This window comes from Homarus americanus, unplaced genomic scaffold (assembly GCF_018991925.1).
Source record: "Homarus americanus isolate GMGI-L3 unplaced genomic scaffold, GMGI_Hamer_2.0 scaffold57980, whole genome shotgun sequence".
NCBI lineage: Eukaryota > Metazoa > Arthropoda > Malacostraca > Decapoda > Nephropidae > Homarus > Homarus americanus.
This window is the reverse complement of record NW_024716703.1, coordinates 870071-892871: the sequence shown is the minus strand read 5'-3', so window position 1 is coordinate 892871 and position 22801 is coordinate 870071. Positions and strand designations below refer to the sequence as shown.

Sequence of the window (22801 nt, the reverse complement as noted above, 5' to 3'; positions counted from 1 at the left end):
CTAACATCCTTAACCAGTCACTTCCTTAAGTAAAGCAGCCAAGCTTTCTCTTTAGGGTTTAATTTAAAAGTTTTTGCCTTAAAGTTATAACTTCATTAGGCACAAAACTATTGCCATGTAATCATCTTTCACCACAAAGATGATTACATTTTCTACATTATTAGATTACTGTAGTTTCTAAATTGATTATCAATATTAAATTTGTATTAGTGTTTACTTACAATACAGTATATTTAATGACAGCTGCTTTACTACAGGCAAAAATTTCCCAACATCAGAATGAAAGGCAGTACTTACAGTAAAGTTCTTTTCATACTGGAAACGGTTGTAGATCTTGGCAATACGATCATAAGTCTCATCTGCGATGAATTGGTACTGGTTGTTCAATTTGTCGAGCTGTTGTATGACTTTGTCGCCCCCGCTCTGGATGCGAGGCCTCTTGCTCAGGCTCGCGTCCAGACTAGGGTGAACGTCCTCTAGACTGGCCTTGTACTGGGACAGGCGCAAGTCATAGATCTACAGGGGTGTTGTAAATTAGTGGAGGTTAGTATTTGTTATTACTGGTTAGAAGCGTTGTTGCTATGAAAGTACAGCGAAAGGACGAGACTCAAGCCCCCCAAAAGCAGTTAACAATACTAAACCAACATTATTACGATTACAGTATATTTACATGCCAATTCATTACTCTCGGTTATCCTGTAACAGGAATGCATGCTCTGAGTAATGAGATGAAAAAAGGGACTTTATCGAATATACAGGAGAATTCTGAAAGTCACCACCTGAAAAACCTGCAATGAACTGAAGTCAAAAGTTTAATAATCAAATTTATGTGCTTTGGTGACATAAGGAGTGCATATACTGTGATATTTGTGCTAAAATGTACTTGTGTGCTTGTGCATATAGTGAAACATACCTTGGCTTCCCGTATGAATCGGCCGCCAAGGGTATTTACATGTTCTATGCTTGTTTTCTTCTCTATAATTTTCATGTACATACTCTGTAAAGAAAAGGCATATGCATTAATGGACCTGGAAAATAAAGAAGAGTTTAATCCCTGAAAAAAAAAGGCTTTACTGTCAGTCTAAGTCTTTCTTCTTTGTCCAAAGTCATCCTGAAATAGAAAAACGGGGATTCTGGTGATCTGGCGTCTCGAGAGGATTGGGATAAGGATAATAGGCGGGATAGTTGTGGGTGTGGGTATGTGGGAAAATTTTTGGTTACGAGTTAGTACTGAAAAGAAATACAGTTGTAGAAAAAGAAAAGTACCCTGTTCTGTATTTGAAATGTAAAGAAATCATCCAATTCATAGGCAGTGATAGACTTATATAAAGAAGCTTCTCCTAAGTTTTAAGAGCAGAACTGTTTGAATGTTGATAGTTCTAAGATATGCTGTAAGTTGAAAGATCTTGACAGAAAGAATGAAAGTATTGTTGTTGCTATATAGAGGGTGGGCTTACCCTCAGCCTCTCAAGTTCTAGTTCTGCCTCAGAGGGACCAAGATCTTCAATCTTCTGGCTGCGGAGGCCATTCTCCAAATCATTTAGTTCTACCTTTTCAATGTCATGGCCATTGCGATACTTTGTAAGGAGCTCACAAGCAGCCTCACAGCTTCGCAGTCTGCAAAGATTAATAAAATCAATTTATCATTTGGAATCATACACAGGCACAGTACAGTATACAGTACTGTCAATATTAATAATAAAAATAGTGACTTGGTCCGACTGCAAACTTTCTCAATACTAGCCACATACATCAAAATATTTTTTGAACATACTAACCTCTCAATGATCTGTGAGCATATGTTCTCCCAGCGTATGCGAAGTTTTCTGACATCTTCCTCCAGTTTATCAACATCAGGATGTATCTTTTGACTGGGTCGTGACTTGACAACAAGTGTGCGAACATTGCGACATTCTTCGAGGAGACGGTCAATCAGTGCCTAAAGGAAAATTTTATTTCAATTAATAACTTTAAGTCTTGTATATTTTGACAACTTCCAAGATTTCATAAGGAGGTAACTGCCTCTGAAGATGTTAAGATTTTTTTTTTTTTTATTAAATCTGATGACGATAAATCTCATCAGAAATAGCGGTCTATTGTTTAATTATCATTTTTACTTTTGGGGTAATTTTAGATTACAATTTTATTATGCATCTTTCAAGTTAAAATGTATTATATCTTAAAAATTTAAAGAGTTAATACCTCAATATATGTTTTAAAATTACTTAGAAGATATGAGTACAACAGATAAAACATCCATTAGCCACATCTTCTGTCATAGCTGATGAATTTAAGGTTCCACCATAATCTGGACTCACCTTCAGTACATACAAGTATTAATAAATTAAATGTACCTAACTTAATTTACCCAAATATAATTTTTTAATTACCTGGTGGTCATGAATAACTTGTTGGATGTTCAGTAGCTCCTGATGTTCACGTTCAAGATCATCAAGTTCATCAGGGAGGTCCTGGTGTTCAGCCAACTTCAATTCGATCTCTGACACCACTTGTGAACCCTCCTCAATGCCTGTCACCACCATCTCCACACACTTCATTCTAAGTAATGAAACAAATATTGCCCTGTATTTACAGATGATACCGTAAGGATAAAAAAAAGGGAATAATATGAGATGGCAAGCAGAAGGTACTTTATTTCTAACCTTTACTGATAAAAGGAGTTGCACTAAAGGATGCTCGAGGAACTAAACTACACATTAGAGGACTTCCATATTTTTTTTTTTCATTTTATAATACTTGGTGTAAAAGCAACTAAAAAATTATCATGAAGTGAGTAAGGTAAGGCAGGTTAGTTTTGCATGATAGAGCAACTGCCGTGATGGACAGTATTGACACTTTGCCAAGGAATAAACGGTAGAATACAATGCTACCAGTACAGTACAGTATAAGCTTTTAATTGTTTAAAAAATTCTGAATCCGTAGCAACCAGAATCAAAGGGATAAGACAACTCGTTAAATAAATAGTTTAGTCATGCAAACATCCTTCCGTTTTACCATAATATCCATGTGGTGTACAGTACTAGGTCTAGTATGATGTACAAGAATATTACATTATTAATCTACAAGTTATTATTCCTAACATACACATTACTGTACAGGACAAAACTTAAATCTTTTCTGTTATTAAACGATTAAACATTTTCATACCTCTCAATGTAGACATGTGACAAGGCCCAAATACGGTCCCATTGTTGTGTGATAGATTCCACAGTTCTCTGTATGGCTGGTGTACGGCGAGACAAGTTCTGGTAGTTCTTCTGAATACTCTCAACCTGAAAAGATAATTAAGTTCATTAACTCAAAATGTTGTATCTTATGACATGCAAACCTCTAAAAGTATACAGACGAACTGTTATATCAAACATCATATTTTTGCTTATCTGAACTGTAATATCCACATGGTAGCATCTGATGAGTCACTGTACCAAGTGTCTTATTTTCCTGCCTTGCCCAGTATTAAAATAAATACATAAATACAGTACAAATAAAAGCCTTAAAGCTGGTAAATGTATAGTCTTTATACTTTCTAAATTTTATTATTTTACTGGTATGAAATAACCATACAGTACTTAAGACATTTGACATGAACTACAGATTAAAAAAAATATATATTCCCGAAATGCGTCATACCAGTTTTTACCTTTGCTTGTGTGCATGTCATAAACACAAACTTTAAATAACACTCACAAACAGCATAAACTATTACCTACTAACTGCTCTTATTGTACTATGACATGCAAATTATAGATCAATCCATACCTCCAGCTCATGAGACGAGAGGTCATTTTCAAACTGTTTGTGCTCAATGACCAGCTGTTCTAGAAGATCCAAGTCTCTCGGGATGCCAGCCAGACACCGTTGGATCAACATCTTCTCCATCATGTCCAGATACTCCTTCAGGCTGTTACATTGTTCCACCAGCACTGCCCCCGGCTTGGGTTCTGTACCGACAACAAAGCCTCACTCGTTAGTTCAAATGAAATATATCTATTAATATAAAAAAAATAGCAAGACTATCTCGCTAAATAATAATAATAACAAAGGCAAAATTAAAACAGCCTCCACAGACGTATGATGCATAACTAACTATACAGTACAGTAACTGAAAGCCGATCATAGGCCTTTTTAACATTCGACACCCTTTTCTTAAGTAATTTTTACTATTTGTACATAAACCACTTAGCAAAACTATTTTATATATCAAATTGTACTTGTGTTATTTAAACATCAGTGTGTCCATGTAAGGTCAAACGGGTTTTTAATTTCTCGTATATAAACAACCCTGCAAGTCATTACCATCACGGAACCTTCCAGACGTATTATTATTCACCGCACCAGTGAAATTAACTCAATCGATATGTCTCAGCAAAGTTAATTATAAAGAAGAAACTAATACAGGTTTATTTTTTGGCTTAGTATAAGATATCTTGACGCTAATTGTCGTCCATTCTCCCCCGCCCACTTCCTAATTGTCGGTTGTACGAAGATATTGCCAAAATGACAGCATAAAACCTAAGTAAAGTTTAAATTCTATACCTTCACCGGACACATCTGGATCAATGAACGACGAAAATCCACTTTCATTAAAGGTTTCTGCCGTTTCAAAGAATGGCTCGTCACTGGCGTTGCTCTTCTTCTCCTCGTGACAACTACACTTACACTGGGCATTCTTACACGCTGCCGAGTCGTCAGCCAAAGTCACCTTATGCAAAAACAACACCGTTCCTTCTAAATATTCTTGGACATCTTCGCCAGACTTCTTTAATCTACACTTAAATATCTTTCCGTGTGTGTCCCATATCTGCCCCAGGACAGTCATGTATCCGAAAGGAGGAATCATGATGTCGGCTGACTTTCACAACCACAATATCACAGTTAAGTGCGATTAAACACTGTTTGGCACATTGGGTTCATCAATGTCTAACACCAGTTCACTAGAGGTGACTAGACATAACTAGCAGCTACGCTGGGGTCAGTGGAAGCACCGGGAAGGAGCGCATGACTGGCACCATGGCTGGAGAGCAGCAGCCATGTTGGGAACACTGGCCAGTGCTGCCATCTTGCTCACGGAAGTTCCCATTTTCTCTAGAAATCAATCCTGAGTTCCAGACTGCGGTGTCTCCCTGACTCACCATCATGTCTGCACTATTTCCACGGGAAAATATTAAGCTAATGTAGTATTTTCCATACCAACATGAGTTTATTAAACATTAATAACAGTGGAAGAACTCGTGTGATATTAGAGTGATGATCCCTCTAAATTATGATTTTCTATTTACATAACGAAATTAACTGAAGCATATATGTATTACATATCCATATACGAGGTTGGGGCATATATTTTATATTATAACAAAATCTAAAAAAAAAACCAGATACTGGAATATACTTTTATAAGAAAAAATATTAAGACGCCCGGACACTTGTTAAAGGCCTTCCTGTAAATCTACCGATATTCGCATTACTTGGTTCATTAAACATCTTAAAGACAACCATGACAATTAGCTTACCGTTGGCACGTCGTTCAAACTCGTCGAAGAGTCTGTTGACTTCATCAATTTCTCGTTTGAGTCGCCGGAGCTGCGGGTCGTTAGGGTCGCCCTCCTGCAGCAGTTTCTCTGCGTCCTCGTTCAGCGCCTTCCGGATGGCGTTGCGCTGCTCTGCTCCCATCGCTATGAACTAGAAATAACATTTGTAAAATAATTCCATTTTCTCTGTTGCAACATCAATATTGCTAGTGAAGCTCATATTATCTCCATTACTTGAAATTTACTTTTATGAAGGATAAAGTAGGTCTTGGTGGCCTCTACCACTTCGGTGATATGGCAAAAATATTACTGAACTATATATAAATATTTTTGTTAAACATTTGTTGAACTTTACCTACGCGGGCCTTAAGCTATTTTGCTGATCCGCCCAAGTAAACAATACTGTATACGTAGTATATATAGTTTTAGCAGGATCGACCTGCTGTAGTCTCTAGGTGATTGTTGCTTGATAAATGTAAATTCAGAGTAATGGAAATAGCAAAATCGTTTGATATATATATATATATATATATATATATATTTCATGTAAATCCACAATGAAAACGTGGATAAGATAAATCTTGATAAAAATCACACGGGAAAATGGAAACAACGGAGTACCTTAGCTTTCGTCTTTATTCAAGACATCTTGAATAAAGACGAAAGCTAAGGTACTCCGTTGTTTCCATTTTCCCGTGTGATTTTTATCAAGATTTATCTTATCCACGTTTTCATTGTGGATTTACATGAAATATATATATATATATATATATATATATATATATATATATATATATATATATATATATATATATATATATATATATATATACACCGATATAACAGATGAGCCTTAACTTACCTGGGCAAGATCCCAGCTCTTCACAACCTTGATGGTAGCAAAGATCATATTCTGGCGCATGCGCAGTTGTTTCTTCTGCCAGAGGGCAATGCATCGTTCGTACTGGCGCTTGAGCTTCTCGGCAGAGTCGATGGCCTCCTGGTTTGGCGGGGGGATGGTGAAGCAGACGCCAGGCACCATGCCCTTGTTGCCGGAGTTGGAGACGACACTCCACTTGACTCGGTTGCTGTTGTCGTGTACGGTGCAGCGTTCACCCTTGTTGATGCTCATCTGTCCCAACACAAAACAACGCTTCAGACTCCACTAACCCTCACCACCACAGTTCTTACAAATGCATTTTAAATGCACCTACTATATATTATTTTGTACTTCTAGCTAATTACCAACACGGAGGAGAGTAAATATAAAGTGTGAGATTAATAAAATCAAGACTGCATGCATTCACTTGATACACTTAACGAACCCAAGATAACATTTCAGTCAACACGGAACAATAAGAACGAAACTGAGCGAACACAAACACAAATAACAGACAAATGGAGCACAAATAAACAAAGGAAGCATAAAACAAATTACCGAAACAAACAAATGAAGCACAAACCAACTATTGAACCATATACAAAGAGAAGAAGCATAAACAAGACAATGAAACAAACGATATAATAAGTAATATACAAACTACTGAAGCAAACAAACTAAATACTGAAGAATAAATAAAGAAATGAAACACGCACAAGACGATGAAACCAAAAAATAAAGCAGAAACAAACAGTACTGCAGCAACAACGAACCAAAGAAGCACAAAAGAACGAATAGAGGAAGTAAAACCGAAGTGATAACGTATAGAAGAAGAAAAGAAAGAAAAATAAGAAACAAAACTAGAAGCGCAAACGAATACAAAAGAGAAAACAAAAGAGCCTCTGAGGCGTCAACGAGTAGTGGAGGCGGGAACCGTCATAGAAAACGGAATATAACAAAAGAGGAAAAAATATGAAAAATCATCACTATGAATTAAAGACGTAGACCGAATTATCCATTAAAATAACAAAAACACATGAAAGAAAGTGAATAAATCTTAGAGTTATGACACACAGACAGACAGACACAGCGGGGCCGATATTCACAGTAGACCAACTACCAATATGTAAATGAAATATGCTCACAGAAACGACAAAGAAGACAACAGCTCTTCAACTCCAGTGAATATACTCTGCTAGACGTAAAATTTCTCTAAAACACCAGCTTTTCTGCACAGATGTACTCCTTGTCCATAAGCCACAATGTGAATGCGCGTAAACGGATCACCCGAAGATTAGACACCTCAGTTTATTTCACGAAAAACATTAACCACCTCTAACTTAATCTAAACCACCTTAATCTAACTTAAACTAAGCGTTACGGGTGGCGTTAGGGTGGTTAATTTTCATGTGATATTAGCCGGGTTGCCTAAACTTCAGATGGTAAGTATAAACCATAAAAGCCAGTACTTACATCCATCTTCTTGTAGTTGCAGATCGCTGTCACTGTCGTAGGTTGTCTGAGCGTCTGTCTGCGTTGCTTGAGGGGCACGACAGTCTTAGCCCTGTTGATGAGCTCGTCCGCGGTGGCGTTAAACTGGGCGAGCTCCTCACGGATATCCTGCATCTCCCTCAGCAGTTGCTCACCGTCATCCAGGCCGAAGTCCGTCACTGAGAAGGTCGTGTTCAGCTTCTCATCTTGACTGTAACGAAATAATATAAACATCGTGTGATAATTATGATAATTTTCACCATAATTACATCTAGTATCACATAAGGTCAAATTCCAATTAGCATAATTATTGCCTCGACTGTGTAGTGACGTCATAGTGTACGATAATTTGGACAATTGCGTAGGATTGTATGCAATGGTATTATCTTCAGCTTCCCGTCCCAATGTTTGTAGCTGTCCCTGTACTTATAACTGTACCTGTAGTGTTGTTGGTGAATTAAACAAATGTAAGCTTGAGTTGAAATTTGTGTAAATATTGGAGTTTTAAACAAGTTTGTGGTTAACTTACGCCATGACCCATTGCTCAGCGTTAGCAATGTCAGTGAAGAAGGTGTGGTAGTGGGAGGCGTGTTGGAGGTGCGTCTCAAGGCAGAGTGTCAGCTCCAGGAGCCATTGCCACTGAGTCTGCATGGCAGCCAGGTAGGCCTCGACTGTCTTGCTCGCTGGGTGGTGTCCGATAACTAAGCTGTTACCACGGTCCTGGACAGAACTGAACTGAACCTCTCTCTTCTCCAGCTCTCCCATCAGTTTCTGCAAGACAATCAAAACACAATACATTAATAATAATAATAAATAATAGTAAATGTATGCAACATATTGTAATAAATGATATTCCTTACTGCAGGACCTAGTAAAGAGAACACCTTACCTCGTAATATCTCTCCACGTCAGTAATATTAAGAGACTTGTTGGCCCAGTCTCTGTTGAGCTCTTGCTCCTCACGTTCGTTGAGCCAGATAAGCTCTTGGGTGGCGGCCTGCAGGAAGTCCAGCAGACTGTGCAGGTCTGACACACGCTTGTTGCTGAGAGAGAGAAGCTCAGCGTAGATCTTCCGCAGCTGAGACAGCAAGTTGATGTACACGGTGTGTTCTTCGCCATTGAAGTTGTTCTTCAAAAAACACAAACATATTCGAGGTCAGTAAAAAAAAAATACAAATTATTCAAACAAGTAATAATGTTCCACATTCCTTGTAGTTAAATCTAATACTTAAATGTTATACGTCAGACAACACGGAATAAGACAACAAAATCCTGACCATTTTGTTGATGGAAATAGATGAACCGACCTTCCAGGGTTGGAGAATTCAACAGGAAATAAGTACTTATCAAAAGCTACCAGTCATTTAAATCCATAGAATCGTCTGCGACACAGAACTGGTGTGGGTGTTGGGAAGCCAAATGTGTGGATGTCAGGGAGGAGTGTGGATGAGATAGTTACCTCGGCAGCGGCACATTGGTCCACGTTGGTATGGAACTGGTGGATGATCTTGTGTTCCTTCTGGTGGCTGTCATACTCCTTCTCCACGGCAGCCAGATCGTTCCCGTACTCACTGTCGTTCAACTTTTTCTGTAAATATACATTCACCTCCGTCAAAACCATAAACATTTGCCTTTAGCTCATAATATGGTCTCTAAAGACATATCTCGTCCCCTTTAATATATCACAACTTCCTCTGTACTCACAAGTTTGTCTTTGCACCAGTTGATACAATCCTGCAGGAACCGGAAGTGTTCGTTCGTTTCGACAAGTCGGGATTCGGACACAACTATTCTCTTCGTCGTCGTGTAGGATTCTTGTTGTGTAAACGATCTATTATTCAAAACTATAAGAAGGCGGTTCTCGAATAGCGTCCTAACACTAACATATCGTTCCTCTAGTTTCACAACCCTGGAAAGAATACAGAAAAACACCATTAATTCTGTCGGTCAGATAATATATGGAGGCGTGAAGGTGAAACGAGAATTAATAAAAACTGCATCTCAATAAGTTCATGGAATCATCTTTTGATAACTTGAGATAAAAACTCCTGTAGAGAAGCGTCATGGTTGGTTGGTTTACCTCTTATGCAGCGTGGGGGCCTCGTGGTACTTGCCCTCACGCAGGATCTTCACGTCAGTATGAAGGGTCTTGATGGTGTCCTCACACTGGGCCAGTTCACCATCAAGGGCATCACAGTTGCGTTTGGCATCCATGGGGTGGAGGCGCTCCACTCTCCTCGCTTCATCCTCGATACGTATCTCCACCTCTTCAAGAGTTATTTCTGTTTGTTTGATTTCACGGTGGACCTTCTCCGCTAGTCTCTGAAGTCTATCGGCACTGAAATTTCAGGAAGATAGAAAGATTAAAGAATGACCTGAAGTAAAATACCGTTTCAGTTTCATAGACACAACCCTCCACAAAATTCCATTTGTCACTGTTAGTGCTGCACGTTCATAAACTAAGGACAAGAGCAGTCTGTGCGTCGTACCCAGACAATGAGTCATGCAAGGCATCGTCCCTCTCCTGGTAGAGGGACATAAGCTTGTTCCATTCGGAGTCGACGTTGTTGTAGTGCAGTTCGGGGACCAGCTCGTCCTCCATGAAGCCGGTGCCGTCCAGTAGCTTCTGGATCTCGCGGTACAGTCGCTGGCAGCTGTTCTTGTCACGGAGTCGAGGTGGAACTTCTTCTTGTCTGAATCTGTAAAGACACAATCATGGATAATTAGAAAATGCTGCAGTTGTAACCACACATTCTTTTCCCTGATTTAACAAAAAACACAAAAATAACCGAGGTATGAGCAAAATATAATCATTTATATAACAACAGCCGCGAAGAATCATGATCATGTCAGTAATCCATCATGAGCGTCTGTCACTCACCTGGTGCTTTCCTGGGCCATTCTCTTGAGTTCGACGGTGTTGGAGGGGAAGTGTCGGTCCCTCATGATGGAGATGTGTTCACGGATCCAGTGTATCAGGGTGGTGGCCATCTCTCGGTACTCCTCCAGTTTCCGCTGTGCCTCCTGAACAGAACAAAAACAATTGGAGTAAGATTCTGAGTTGGATGAAAAAAATCCATTTCATCTTCAAGTTACAGCTCCTACAAAAGCTTATGGTCTAATACATCAAAAGATCAGAGCAAGTAGCAAGCTAGAACAAGACGTTAGGTGCGTTATACTCACAATATTAAAGAGTGGGTGGATACTGGGTGGCTCTGGGAAGATCTCATAGAGCTGCGACACGTACGTAATCAGTGACTTCTCGTCTGGTTCCGGGGTATCAACATCTGTAGGGAGGAGATACATCATGCCTCTCTTACACCTGACACATACATTATACCAACTTCACCGACTACTAACTCAAGACTGACTTACAAATGAGATACAACGAAGTCTCCTAAAAGGTATAATACGTTATATAATTAGGGATGATTATAGAGCAGCTCGTGTTTTGAGTGATCTGTACAGTAATGAATATCCAAGTCTGGGAAATACACGTGAATTTTCTCAGTAAACCTGTCCCTCTCCCGGCCATTACGGAGAATGAGTCGGCAAGTATCCCCTCTAGGCAGTTGTTTATGTATTCCCTCATGTACTACACGCAAGGCGGCAGGACCCGAGACCTCTGTTATTACGTTTCATCTGTAATCATTCACACGCTGTATTAAATCACACAGGTGTTATGATAATCACCAGGTGTAAGACGGTTGAACACCAGTCTACTAAAGTGTTGTTCCTCCCAGCGGTGGTACCTGGTGAGTCACTAGTCTCCACAAGGCCTCCACATTACCTAGTCCTGATGGGTATCTCTCTCTTCCTTAACCCCCCCAAACAACACACACCCTTCACCCCCAGGCCGGTGACTCATCACACGACCAACACACGAACAGAACACACTTCTCTCTCCGCTCCAACTAACATCATAAGAATGACCTATGAATAAATATCAATTAATTCATCTATCTATCTTCATTTTATCTGTGGTTCTGAAACATTATATTCGTAAATCATAGCGGGTATTAAGGAGGTGGTATGGCAGGGCACAGTGGTGGAGGTGTGGGTATGGTGCCGGGCCCTACCTATACAGTCTAAACTACCCCAGGGCCTCACCCCACCTCCTCCAGACCCTCAAGTATGTGTTCCTCTCCCCCGGCCATTAACTCCTGTATATATTTAACACCGCCTATTATGGCCCACAACACACAAAATGGCTCCATCTGGTATCTGTCCCGAGCCCCAGAATCTCATGTTTTTATGCAGGTCACAACATACCCCGACCAGCAGCACACCCTGGCCTACACATCACCTATCCCTCACACGTGTTACACTAACCATCTTGGGGACCAGCAACATGGCCAGCAGTATGATCCAGTCTGTCCCCCTGGTATTAGCCTCTTCGGCGTCATCACCTCGACCACCCACTCTCCTCCCACCTCCTCCACACCACCATCACTCTTGCCTTGGACAGGGATTAAGGAGGAGAGGGACGGCGCAAGAAGACTGATGCACCACACAAAGATGATCATGCTATCCAGGTCCCAGGATCACTAGGTCACGTTCACCTCCTGGGATTACCGAGTCACAGGTGTGCTTAACCCCCTCCTCTCCCTCTCACCTGCGACACCATCTACCTATCATGTTTGCCTACAACCCAAGGTCATGGTTTACCTACAGCCAAAACTATTGACAAATGGGTTAAAATTTTATCAGGTAATCGAGAGGATATTATACAGTAGTTGTTGGTCCTAACGTCTCCCATACAACCAGGGGGACGCGTCGCCCACCTTCACTACCTCACAAAAACTGGCTCTAGGTCATCGAGTCTGCGGCCTATTACCTATATAAGGATAAGAGTGAAAGTTCATCGATTATTTGTACACCTGAAGCTATTATGGCGACAGTACAGGGGGCAGCCGGTGATAATAAAAGTGACCGCGCCTTCACCTGCTGCCTGTGTCTGCAGCCTCCACCACCACCACCTCCTGCGGCAACAAGTAGATAGCCCTGGACACACCTGCGGCAACAAGTGGGGTCATCTAGCCCCCTCCCTTCCCCAGCGTGGTATCACCCTCCACCTTCAGATGTTAATGATACTCTTGCCTGACCATGCAACGAAATGCATATTAGGGATCCATCCACATTACCTTCGTGTTATTTTTCTTATGTACGTAGAAGGAAAAGTTTAATCAATATAAAACTGACTTTTATTATAAGACTTAAGATTCATTATTATACCGCGTGGGGGAAAGGGTGAAGGCAACGACCATGTATGGGAGGGCGGGGTTTATAGTAGAAGTCTACACAGCCCAACCACATGCTACCACACACCAGCCTCACACCACCCACATCACTATCACTACATTGTGCTTCGACGGGCATGCACAACTAAACTTAAATAACATTATCCTTAGCAGCATCATATCCAGACATCAAGAGCTAATGTGTGGATGTAAAGGTAAAAGGTGGATGGGCGAGCAATCATGATGTGTGTGTGTGTTGCGGTGCTCTGTCTTGTATTGTGTTCCAAGGGCGTGTATTGTGTTGCGAGAGGCGTCACACTATGTTGCGGTACAAGGGCGGGTGGCGCGGCGGGGTAAGTGAGTGGCGTGGGCGGGCGTGGTTAGAGTATGGTGAAGGTGTAGTAGGCCTGGTTTTACATAGTTGGGCCTGATACTGTGAGTTCGTCTCGTCAGGGTTATTTTGGGAAGGTTGCGGTCATCTACTGGTCAAACAAGAGGGGTCACCACACCAGTCATCATCATCATCATCATCATCATCATCATCCATTCATCACTATCACCAACCACCGTCCCTCACCATCATTCCATTTTCTTCGTCATATTTTTAGTTTTTATCTTTTTTTTTATTTACTTCGTGGTCAGATCACAGATATCAAATACCCAACCTTTCCTCTAACACAACAACACACTTTACCTAATAACAATTCATATCGACAATAAGACTCTACCCTGCAAATGTCTCTACCTTCTCCTCCACTATACTGTAACCCTGAACAAAACCTTCCTTCCTTAAACAAATTTCCATAAGAACGACAAACACACATATTGACAAAAACACAACACAAAATATTAAACAAAAAATAACTCCAAAAATAACAATTGACAAAGTATAGGAAAAAAATATAGATATACACATTTGCATACGAGGTGAGAAGGGCGGGAGAGAAGCCTTGGCACACATCCTCTGCCGTAAACACCTACACCAACTGACTCGTCTTGTCCAGGTGAGGCGAGGCGTGACGTGCTACCTCATCAAGGCCTCCCCCTCACCTCTTCCCCATTACTGTCCCGGGGGAGGGGAGGCAGGGAGGGGAAAGCCAGTAGTGAGGAGGGGGGATGAGACGGGTGGGGGCTTTCTATACTTCACCCGGGTCATCTGTTTACACCTCTAATTCCTCCACTCGGTCCCTAGGGTAGGAACTAATGCATTCTAGGTTATACAACTACCCAATATAAACCATCCTTAAATGATCTAATTCACCCACTAAATGACAGTGGTATGTTTAGGTAACCCACCCTAGGAAGAGATGACCCCCCCCCCCTCCGTAATGTATCTAACCTACTCCCCCAACTGTGGTTCTCGTGTCAGGACTCACCTTCAGGGTCGAGAAGTCGCGTGACGCCGTACTCGCGCTCCATGACATGGAAAGAGGTCTCGAGGCGCTCCCTTGGTGTCCTTTGACGGAGGTTGCGCCAGTCCACCAAATCGGGTCTGTGGGAGGAGGAACACGCCCCTGGGTTAATACACCACACAGACACATAGTTAAGAAGCATCTCTTTACCGCACCTCACCACTGCAGTGTTATGGCGTTAATACTACACTACTATATCATGAAGAGTCTACACCAAAGCAGAGTAAGTAAGAAGGTTTATTCTCGTCTCAAGAAGTAGTAATAGACTATTGGCTAAAATGAACTAATTAAAAAGAACTGCTACAGCTTGTAAATCAAACTACAGTAACGAGAAATGTTTCAATAGTTATAAAGACAGAAGCACACAAAGTCATGGACAAGGAAAACAAAAACAATATCTGGGAATTCAAATGTGAAAATAAATTTGAGTAGTTCACCAGCTGAGCTCCGACGTCAGCATTCATATTAAGACTAAAACGGTCACTCCCGCAGCTCAACTGATGAATTACCCTCGTCACACAAGGAGCAGAACATAATACACAAATCAAGGAGGAACAGCATCACACGTCGACACATTTGATAACACGTTGATTGATGACGCAGCCGAGAGCAGTTTCGTTGACACATGCAGTCAGCGTCATGCAGCTTTGTTGATGTTTTGGTATGTAATGCAGGAGGTGATGGAGGAGAATGGGGAGATGGAGGAAAAGCGAGACGATGGAGAGGATAAGGGGGGTAGATAATGGAGGAAAAGGGAGAGGAGGGGGTAGCAGGGAAGAATGGAGGTAAAAACAAGAGACAATCATAAAGCAACAGTAGCAGGAGAGGCGGAAGTCAACACACTAAGCACAACACGAGGACCCTGACACAGAGAGAGGATCCTGGGACACGTCTAGGGTGTAGCGGACCAGCTGTGTTGGAGGGGGAGCAGGGGGGTGACGACGGGGAGGGAAGCAGGGGAACGAAAAGCAAAGAGAGGGGAGGGGAGGGGAGGGCCAAGGTCACACACGAATTTGGTTGCACTCCGCCCTAATAGTAGCGACAGACGCCCCATTAACTAACCCCAAGCAACACTTATGTCCTTGTCTGAATCTGGCAGCTTCCGCCTTGACCCTCATTATCATTACTGTACTCCGATAATCTAGGTTGTGTCACTGTCTAATATCCTGGAGTTCAATCTCATCCGAAGCCCTGAAGGTGTACAGTAGAATGTCCTGACTCAACATACATTAGTTAACCCATCTGATATATCATAAAAGGTCCGGTAAAAACATTCGACAACAATACCATTATCATTTCCTGTGGTGTCATGTACCGCCACAACAGTACCTCGTGGTTGGTTGTCGTCATTGTGAAAAAGTTTAACTCCCCGTGATGATATATCTAACCAGCTGTGATATAACTATTATAATGATGGGACCACCTGACTCTACCCAGACAGCTGGTCACTCACTCAACTAACTCACTTTCACACTTGGTTACTCCCGCCTACACTACCTTCATCCTGGCACTTACTCTCTCTTATACACACTGAACTTGTTTAAGGTCTGACGAGACTCTTCCTGGGAGTCTCAAAGGCCAAGATAAACTATACCCGAGGAGGATCACCTAACTTAACCTAATCTGACCTGGTGTTATACAGTGGCAGTGACTGCTAGAGAGCACTATCCCTTAACGACGAAACAAGAGGCAGAACAACACTACTTACGCTGCCGTAACCCACAAGAAATCTACCTATGTTTATACCAGTGACCAGACCCCCGAGAACCCGACCCAATGTACACACCAACACCCGGTACAACCCCTGAAGGCGCGACAAGTGCAGGCGGTACGGTACAGGATCAGGTAACAGGGTGCCGTGCCGGCAGGGTCTGGGACGAGCACACACTTAGGGGGGAGGATAGGAGTGACTTACGGCGCTGACTCGGGGCCCCCTGGTTCAGACCCCCCAGGTTCGGGCCCCCCTGGTTCAGACCCCCCAGGTTCGGGCCCCCCTGGTTCAGTCACCCCAAGCTCGGAGACCCCACTTCGGGATGCACTTCTGCTGTGGATGATTTCGCTGGAGGAGGAAGACACGTGGTGAAGTTGGACACTAAGCAGCCCACGTGCAAGTGTTTACCAATGATGTCTAGCCACATGGGTTGTTGTGTGATGGTCACCCACGTGGCTCTGTTTACAATTGATGTTGTGTAGCGTTGTTAATAAAAATATGCCAGCGTGGACTTGCTTTAAAGTTATACACAGACAAACGAATTTATCATTGAAACTGAACCACCTGGAACATTTACCAATAAAATGGCACCAGGTGGATGTGTTGACCCAAACAATAGTAACCAAATGAGTCTGTTTATCAATCAATCAAGCGTGGCCATGTGGGTGTGTGTTATCATCTTGTTGCCAAGTTGTTGTGTCTACAGACAGAGTATCGTTATCTGGGGATGTTTACCAAAACATTTTAATAAAGTTGACAGCTTGCATGAGGCCACAAGGGCGTGTACACAGAACAACGCAGCACGTGGGTGTGTACATCAGTGACATGTAGTGAGGATCAGTCACCTGCGAGAAGTGACCACAGGGCGGTTTGTTTATGTGGCTACAACACCTCAGGTAAAGACAACAGCGTTAGGTATCCTTGGTAGACGAGATATTAATCTATCATGCGTTAAGCGAATTACAGTACTGAGCAGATCATCAGTTCCTGTGATGCCAGTCAACTAAAGTAATAAAAATTAATCACTAAGAGAGAGAGAGAGAGAGAGAGAAGCTTCGTGTGGAATTAAGTTAATCTACTTAAGGTGTTCCTGTGGTGCATGAACTCTAGACACTCATACACAATACAGTGTTAATAAGAGCGTACATAAAAAATAACTTCGTCTCATGCACACCCTTAGTGCCAAGGTGTGAAGAAGCAAAATAATGAGAAGTATCCACGAGGAAAATACAACAAAAAACGAAAGAAACCAGGAATGCGTGTAATGGCGACCCCTGGCAGCTATACACACAAACACACACACACACACACTGCCCCAAGACGCCTCTGCCAAGTGTACAAGTAGATATGACTTCATGAGTATCTGACGTCATGGGGAGGCAAGGGAAACCTATTCTCACACACTCTGGCTGACGACGCCGACACGCTCTGAGTTGGCAAGAATACCTCGCAACACTCCTCCCTCCCAGCAGCTTCCCTCAACAACACGTACAGTCCCAGCAGTCTCTCTCTCTCACACACACACGACCACTCTATATCCTGGTCACGTTCATACACACACACAGCTAAGCCACTCTAAGCCCCAGTCACGCTCCCACACAGTCAATTCTTTCCCCAGTCTCACTCTCTAACACACACACACACACTCCATGGCCCAGTGACGCTACAAACACACCTGCAAACGCTCATGAATATTAACACTGGTCTACTTTCTCCAGGTAAATGATCTGTTTACCTATTGACTTCCCACTAATTACAATCACAAGTTTAATCTTGGGGGCGGTAAATGTTCCTCCCCTTTGTTCATGGCTAATTATAAGTTGTCTCTTGCCTCAGATGTGTCTATATATGTGAAATGCAACAAGAAGTGACAGGCAGCACGTGAGCGAGGGGGGGTCTCTCCTTCACCCAGCAACGGTAAACACAGCGGTGAGCCCGGCCTCCTCAACCCACCTCACCTTTACTCTCTCTCTCTTACTCCTCACATATCATCATCAGTTATTTTAAGAAAGTGAGTCAGAAAGGAACCTAGGTACACACACACACACACACACAGGCCATGAATTTCAGCTGGCCACACCTCTCACTTGTGGACAACAGCCAAATCTGACTGTTCACACGGCAGCCATTGATCTCGAGGTATAATAATTATATTCATTATAATATAAAAATTTACATAAAAATAGTAAACACGAAATGAACAGACGAAAACAAAAGCTAATCCTGGTAACCTGAAACAAAGAAACAAAAAACTTAAGGAACACGGATCTGCAGGTGTTAGGACGCCCCCGTCAGAAGTATGACAAGAGTAATGATGGAGTGTGATGAGACAGGTAGGAGGGTCATCAACAGACTTGGAGAAGAGAAAAAACTAAACTTGGAAGAACCATATTTGATGAGGATGTGTTTGGCGGGTGGCTGCCACTACAGTACAGTAGGGGATGAATGTGAGCTCCACCACAACCAACCTGACGGTGCCTTGAGTCACACACATGATGGTGGGCAGGTACTCTACTGATCAGTGAGCCATAACACGACCATCACACACGTATACACGCGCACACACTCGCATACGCATACACACGCCACCCCGGCCACTCACCTGCACCTCTGGCCATTACAAGAGCAAGAGAGGGCAGGGCAGGACGTGAGCGTCAATGCTCTATTAGTGGCAACAACATTATGGTGAAGTGTAGAAAGAAGCAGCAACTGACAAACTAAATAATGGGTCGATGGACAAATGAGAGCGGGATGGACCGGTGACAACAACTGAAGGACTGAAATGATGTTTTGTGTCGACAGATGGGGCACGTTGAGTGACTAAACGACCACAGGCTCCCCGGAAGTACCAGCAGCCGCCAGACCACCACACACCCAGCAGGTAAGTGGGCAGGTGTAGTGCCAAAGAAACCGCGTAAGAGAGTACCTGACGAAGAAAGATCAACTCACCTGTTCCTATGAATGATGGCGACGAAGGCGAGGCCATCCCTCCACGAGGTGGTAAAGTTCTTAACTTCCACGTTGGGGTACTTGTGGGTGGTGTTGCGGGCCCAGCGGAGCAGCGCCTCCTTGGCCGTCAGGTTCTCCGCCTGGCCCACCATGATGTCAGAGATCTGCAATGCAGGAAAAAGCGTCACGTTATTATGAGGCCACAATTAATATAGTTCACGTCACCCGAGATAATTACAATCTTATATTTTTAAGGACTTACGGGAACAAGGAATAACTTCACTCAAACTCTGACGACCAGCCATTAAAACATTTATTATTGTTTACATAATACTTGTGGGGCTGTGACTGGCGGTACAACCTGAATCATCACAAACTACAACTCATTCTGCGTCTTGTGTTGTCATGAAACCATTAACCCTCAACCATGATGAGTCATCCCTTGACCACGATTTTGGGTCAGAGGTCAGCTTGTGAGCGGTGACGTCAGGGTGTATTGACCTTCCTGGCCAGGTCAGTGGAGGACTCCTCTCATAAACCACTCCACTCTGGGGGATAAGTTTACTCCACTTGTACCTCCTAGAGTTCCTCCACATTGAATAACTTATATTGTTATGGTTAAGCTTTTATTATGATTTATTACTTAATAATCATCTAAGGAATTTCTATAATGTAACTCAGAGGATGCGTCAGGGGCGTCTTGAATACTTGTACAGTAGTAACGAGCAGTGTGAGACTCCTGACTAGCGAGGCTCCTGATAATGCAGGCGGACCTCCTCAGGCGATGTTGTAACCCTCCTGCAGCTGGCCATGACGGGTGGCCCCGCCCCGGCAGGAGGTGGGACAAAGACGGGTAAGGATGATGTCAGCCGTCGCACATTTGTGCCTCACGACCACCAACCGTGGTTCCTGCCTCAGCCCTCCCAGTCCCTCTCAACTGTACACTGGTTCACGCCTACTGTATCTCTACCCTACTGCAGCACCTCATCTCCTCAAGTCTTCTAACCTAACCTACACGAGGGTAACTCACCTACGCACCCGTTACTCATAACCTAAGCTAACCCCCCCCCCCCTTGCCACTCCCACCAACTCCTTCCTACACTTCACTCTGTATTATATTCTAAGAGCAATTCCTCTTAGCCTCCCACTCTGCCCACTCCACCACGCCCCTCCCCCACACACGCCTCCCCCACACACGCCCTCCCACACACGCCTCCTCCTCACACACGCCTTCCTCACACACGCCCTCCCCCCCACACGCCCTCCCTCACGCCCCTCCCTCCCACACACGCTCCTCCCTCACACACACCCTCCACACACACGCCTTCCCCACACGCCCTCCCTCACACACGCCCCCCTCACACGCCTTCCTCACACACGCCCTCCCCCACACACGCCCTCCCTTTCACACGCCCTTCCTCACACACGCTGCTCCCTCACACACGCTGCTCCCCACACACGCCCTCCCCCCACACACGCCCTCACACGCCCTCCCTCACACACGCCCCTCCCTCACACACGCCCCCTCCCTCACACACGCCCCCTCCACACGCCCCCTCCACACACACGCCCCTCCCTCACACACGCCCTCCCCCACACACGCCCTCCCCCACACACGCCCTCCCACACACGCCCCTCCCTCACCACACGCCCCTCCCTCACACACGCCCTCCCCCTCACACACGCCCTCCCTCCCCACACGCCCCTCCCCACACACGCCCTCCCCACACGCCCCTCCCTCACACACGCCCTCCCCTCCCACACACGCCCCTCCCTCTACACACGCCCTCCCCACACACGCCCCTCCCTCACACACGCCCCCTCCCTCACACACGCCCTCCCCACACACGCCCCTCCCCCACACACGCCCCTCCCTCACACACGCCCCTCCCGCTGCTGGGCTCTTTCTTGTGCGTCCCCAAACGAGGTCGTTACACCAAGGTCAAACTCCCCCAGGAGTTAAGTTTTTCAAGAAGGAAGTGATAACTGCTGGGCTTTGTTGACGTTGTTGAGTGCTAAGCGCGCGCGCGCACACACACACACACACACGCACGCACACACACACACACACTTATAATACGCATACAAACAGTAGTCTAACGATAATTAATACAATAATAACAATAATACGATATTTACACAACTTTTAAGTTATTCAAACATAAAATTACGATACAACTTTCATGGAACTTTACATTATATTAAGCCTTTGTATTTCTAAAGCTCTGCCAACAGTTATCTCCTTAACAAAGCCACAGAATCTTTATCCACACTCCAACTTTCTGTGAGCAAGGAAACACTCCGTCACGAGGCTTGGCAAGGGCAGCAGGTGAACTTGGGAAGATGCTGGCGGTCGTCTGGAGTAGGAAGGCAGCGACCTGTGGTAGTGGTGCCCCGAGGCGCTTATATACCCTCCTCCTGCTTCTGCTTCCTCCTCCTCCTGCTGCTCCTGCTCCTTCTCCTCCTTTCCTCTAACACCAGCATGATGTATCTCTTCCTCCCCGACCTCCTCCTCTCCTCTTCCTCCAACATACTCCTTCCTCCTCCACAGCTTCACCTTCCTCCCCCATAAAAATGCTTACATCCTCCTCCACTTCCTCCTGGTGCTGGTGCTGCTTTCCTCCAACATCCGTACCCCCAACAACACCCTCCTTCTCCAACACCAACATACTATCCCCACCAGTTCACCTTCTTCCTCCCCAATAACACTTACAGTACACCCTCCACCACCATTCTCACCACCCCCATCCATCTCCCTCTCCACCACTACCTCCCTCTCCATCACCACCCATCAACCTCCTCCCTCTCCCCCTACTGCATCGTCTGTACAAATACACCTTGACGCGTCAGTGTGTCTGTCAAGTACACTTATGTTCCCTGGGTGAAGGGTGTGGATTATCTACCCCCCTCCCTTACTCTCCCCTAACATTCACCCCCTCCCCCTAACACTCACCCCCTCCCCCTAACACTCACCCTCCTCTCTCCTGAAGGTGAAGGTGACTGCGTACTTTACTACACTTTGTTCCCTGCTGCCTCTCTCTCTCTCTCTCTCTCTCTCACACACAATAAAAAAGTCATATGAATGTTTTGAATAATGAGAAAGTGTTTGAAAAAAGAATGATATAAAATATAAATGGAAATAATGAAGACAATGAAACGGAGAGGAGTAATAAAGAGGGACGAGGGGGAGGTGAGAGGGTAGGGAGAGTGGTGAGAGGGAAGGAGGAAGCGGTAAAGAGGGAGAGAGCGTGGGAGGAGAAGAGGTGAGGGGGGATAGAGAAAGTGACGCTGGGAAGAGGCGGAATGGGGAAGGGGGAGAGGAAGAGTAATGAGAAGAAGAAATGAGGAGGGGGAAGGAGAGAGGTGGGGGAGGGAGGAGGAGGTGAAGAAAGGAGCCAGGTGACAGTAATTAGGGCTTAGTGCTTCAGGAGGCAGGTGAGAGGCAGGAGGAGGACAACAAGAGGGTGGGAGAGGCAGGGACGGGAGGCAGCAGCAGAATACACCACCACCACGGGGTAGGACGAGGCACAACAGGCTGGGTGTGTGTGATCCAACATACATATCCCCAC

The 22801-nt window shown here is 44.2% G+C and overlaps 1 protein-coding gene across 12 annotated transcripts in view; it reads right to left on the bottom strand.

Moving 5' to 3' along the window:
• LOC121858215 (microtubule-actin cross-linking factor 1-like) overlaps positions 1-22801 on the bottom strand; it is a 252430-nt gene that overhangs the window by 97738 nt on the left and 131891 nt on the right. For 8 of the 12 annotated variants that reach the window (XM_042354490.1, XM_042354493.1, XM_042354492.1 and 5 more), the window contains 21 exons: positions 19233-19396; positions 16488-16631; positions 14537-14652; positions 11104-11207; positions 10802-10944; positions 10410-10619; positions 10001-10258; positions 9625-9829; positions 9380-9508; positions 8810-9049; positions 8450-8691; positions 7903-8131; positions 6412-6681; positions 5532-5700; positions 3781-3962; positions 3169-3293; positions 2391-2559; positions 1779-1939; positions 1458-1617; positions 914-997; positions 298-516 (listed from right to left, as the gene is read on the bottom strand). In XM_042354490.1, the coding sequence (XP_042210424.1) occupies positions 298-516; positions 914-997; positions 1458-1617; positions 1779-1939; positions 2391-2559; positions 3169-3293; positions 3781-3962; positions 5532-5700; positions 6412-6681; positions 7903-8131; positions 8450-8691; positions 8810-9049; positions 9380-9508; positions 9625-9829; positions 10001-10258; positions 10410-10619; positions 10802-10944; positions 11104-11207; positions 14537-14652; positions 16488-16631; positions 19233-19396 (3723 nt within the window). Of the gene's footprint in view, positions 1-297; positions 517-913; positions 998-1457; positions 1618-1778; positions 1940-2390; positions 2560-3168; positions 3294-3780; positions 3963-4557; positions 4877-5531; positions 5701-6411; positions 6682-7902; positions 8132-8449; positions 8692-8809; positions 9050-9379; positions 9509-9624; positions 9830-10000; positions 10259-10409; positions 10620-10801; positions 10945-11103; positions 11208-14536; positions 14653-16487; positions 16632-19232; positions 19397-22801 lie in introns of those variants that run through there. The other 4 variants (XM_042354491.1, XM_042354494.1, XM_042354498.1 and 1 more) reach the window with 3 other exon arrangements.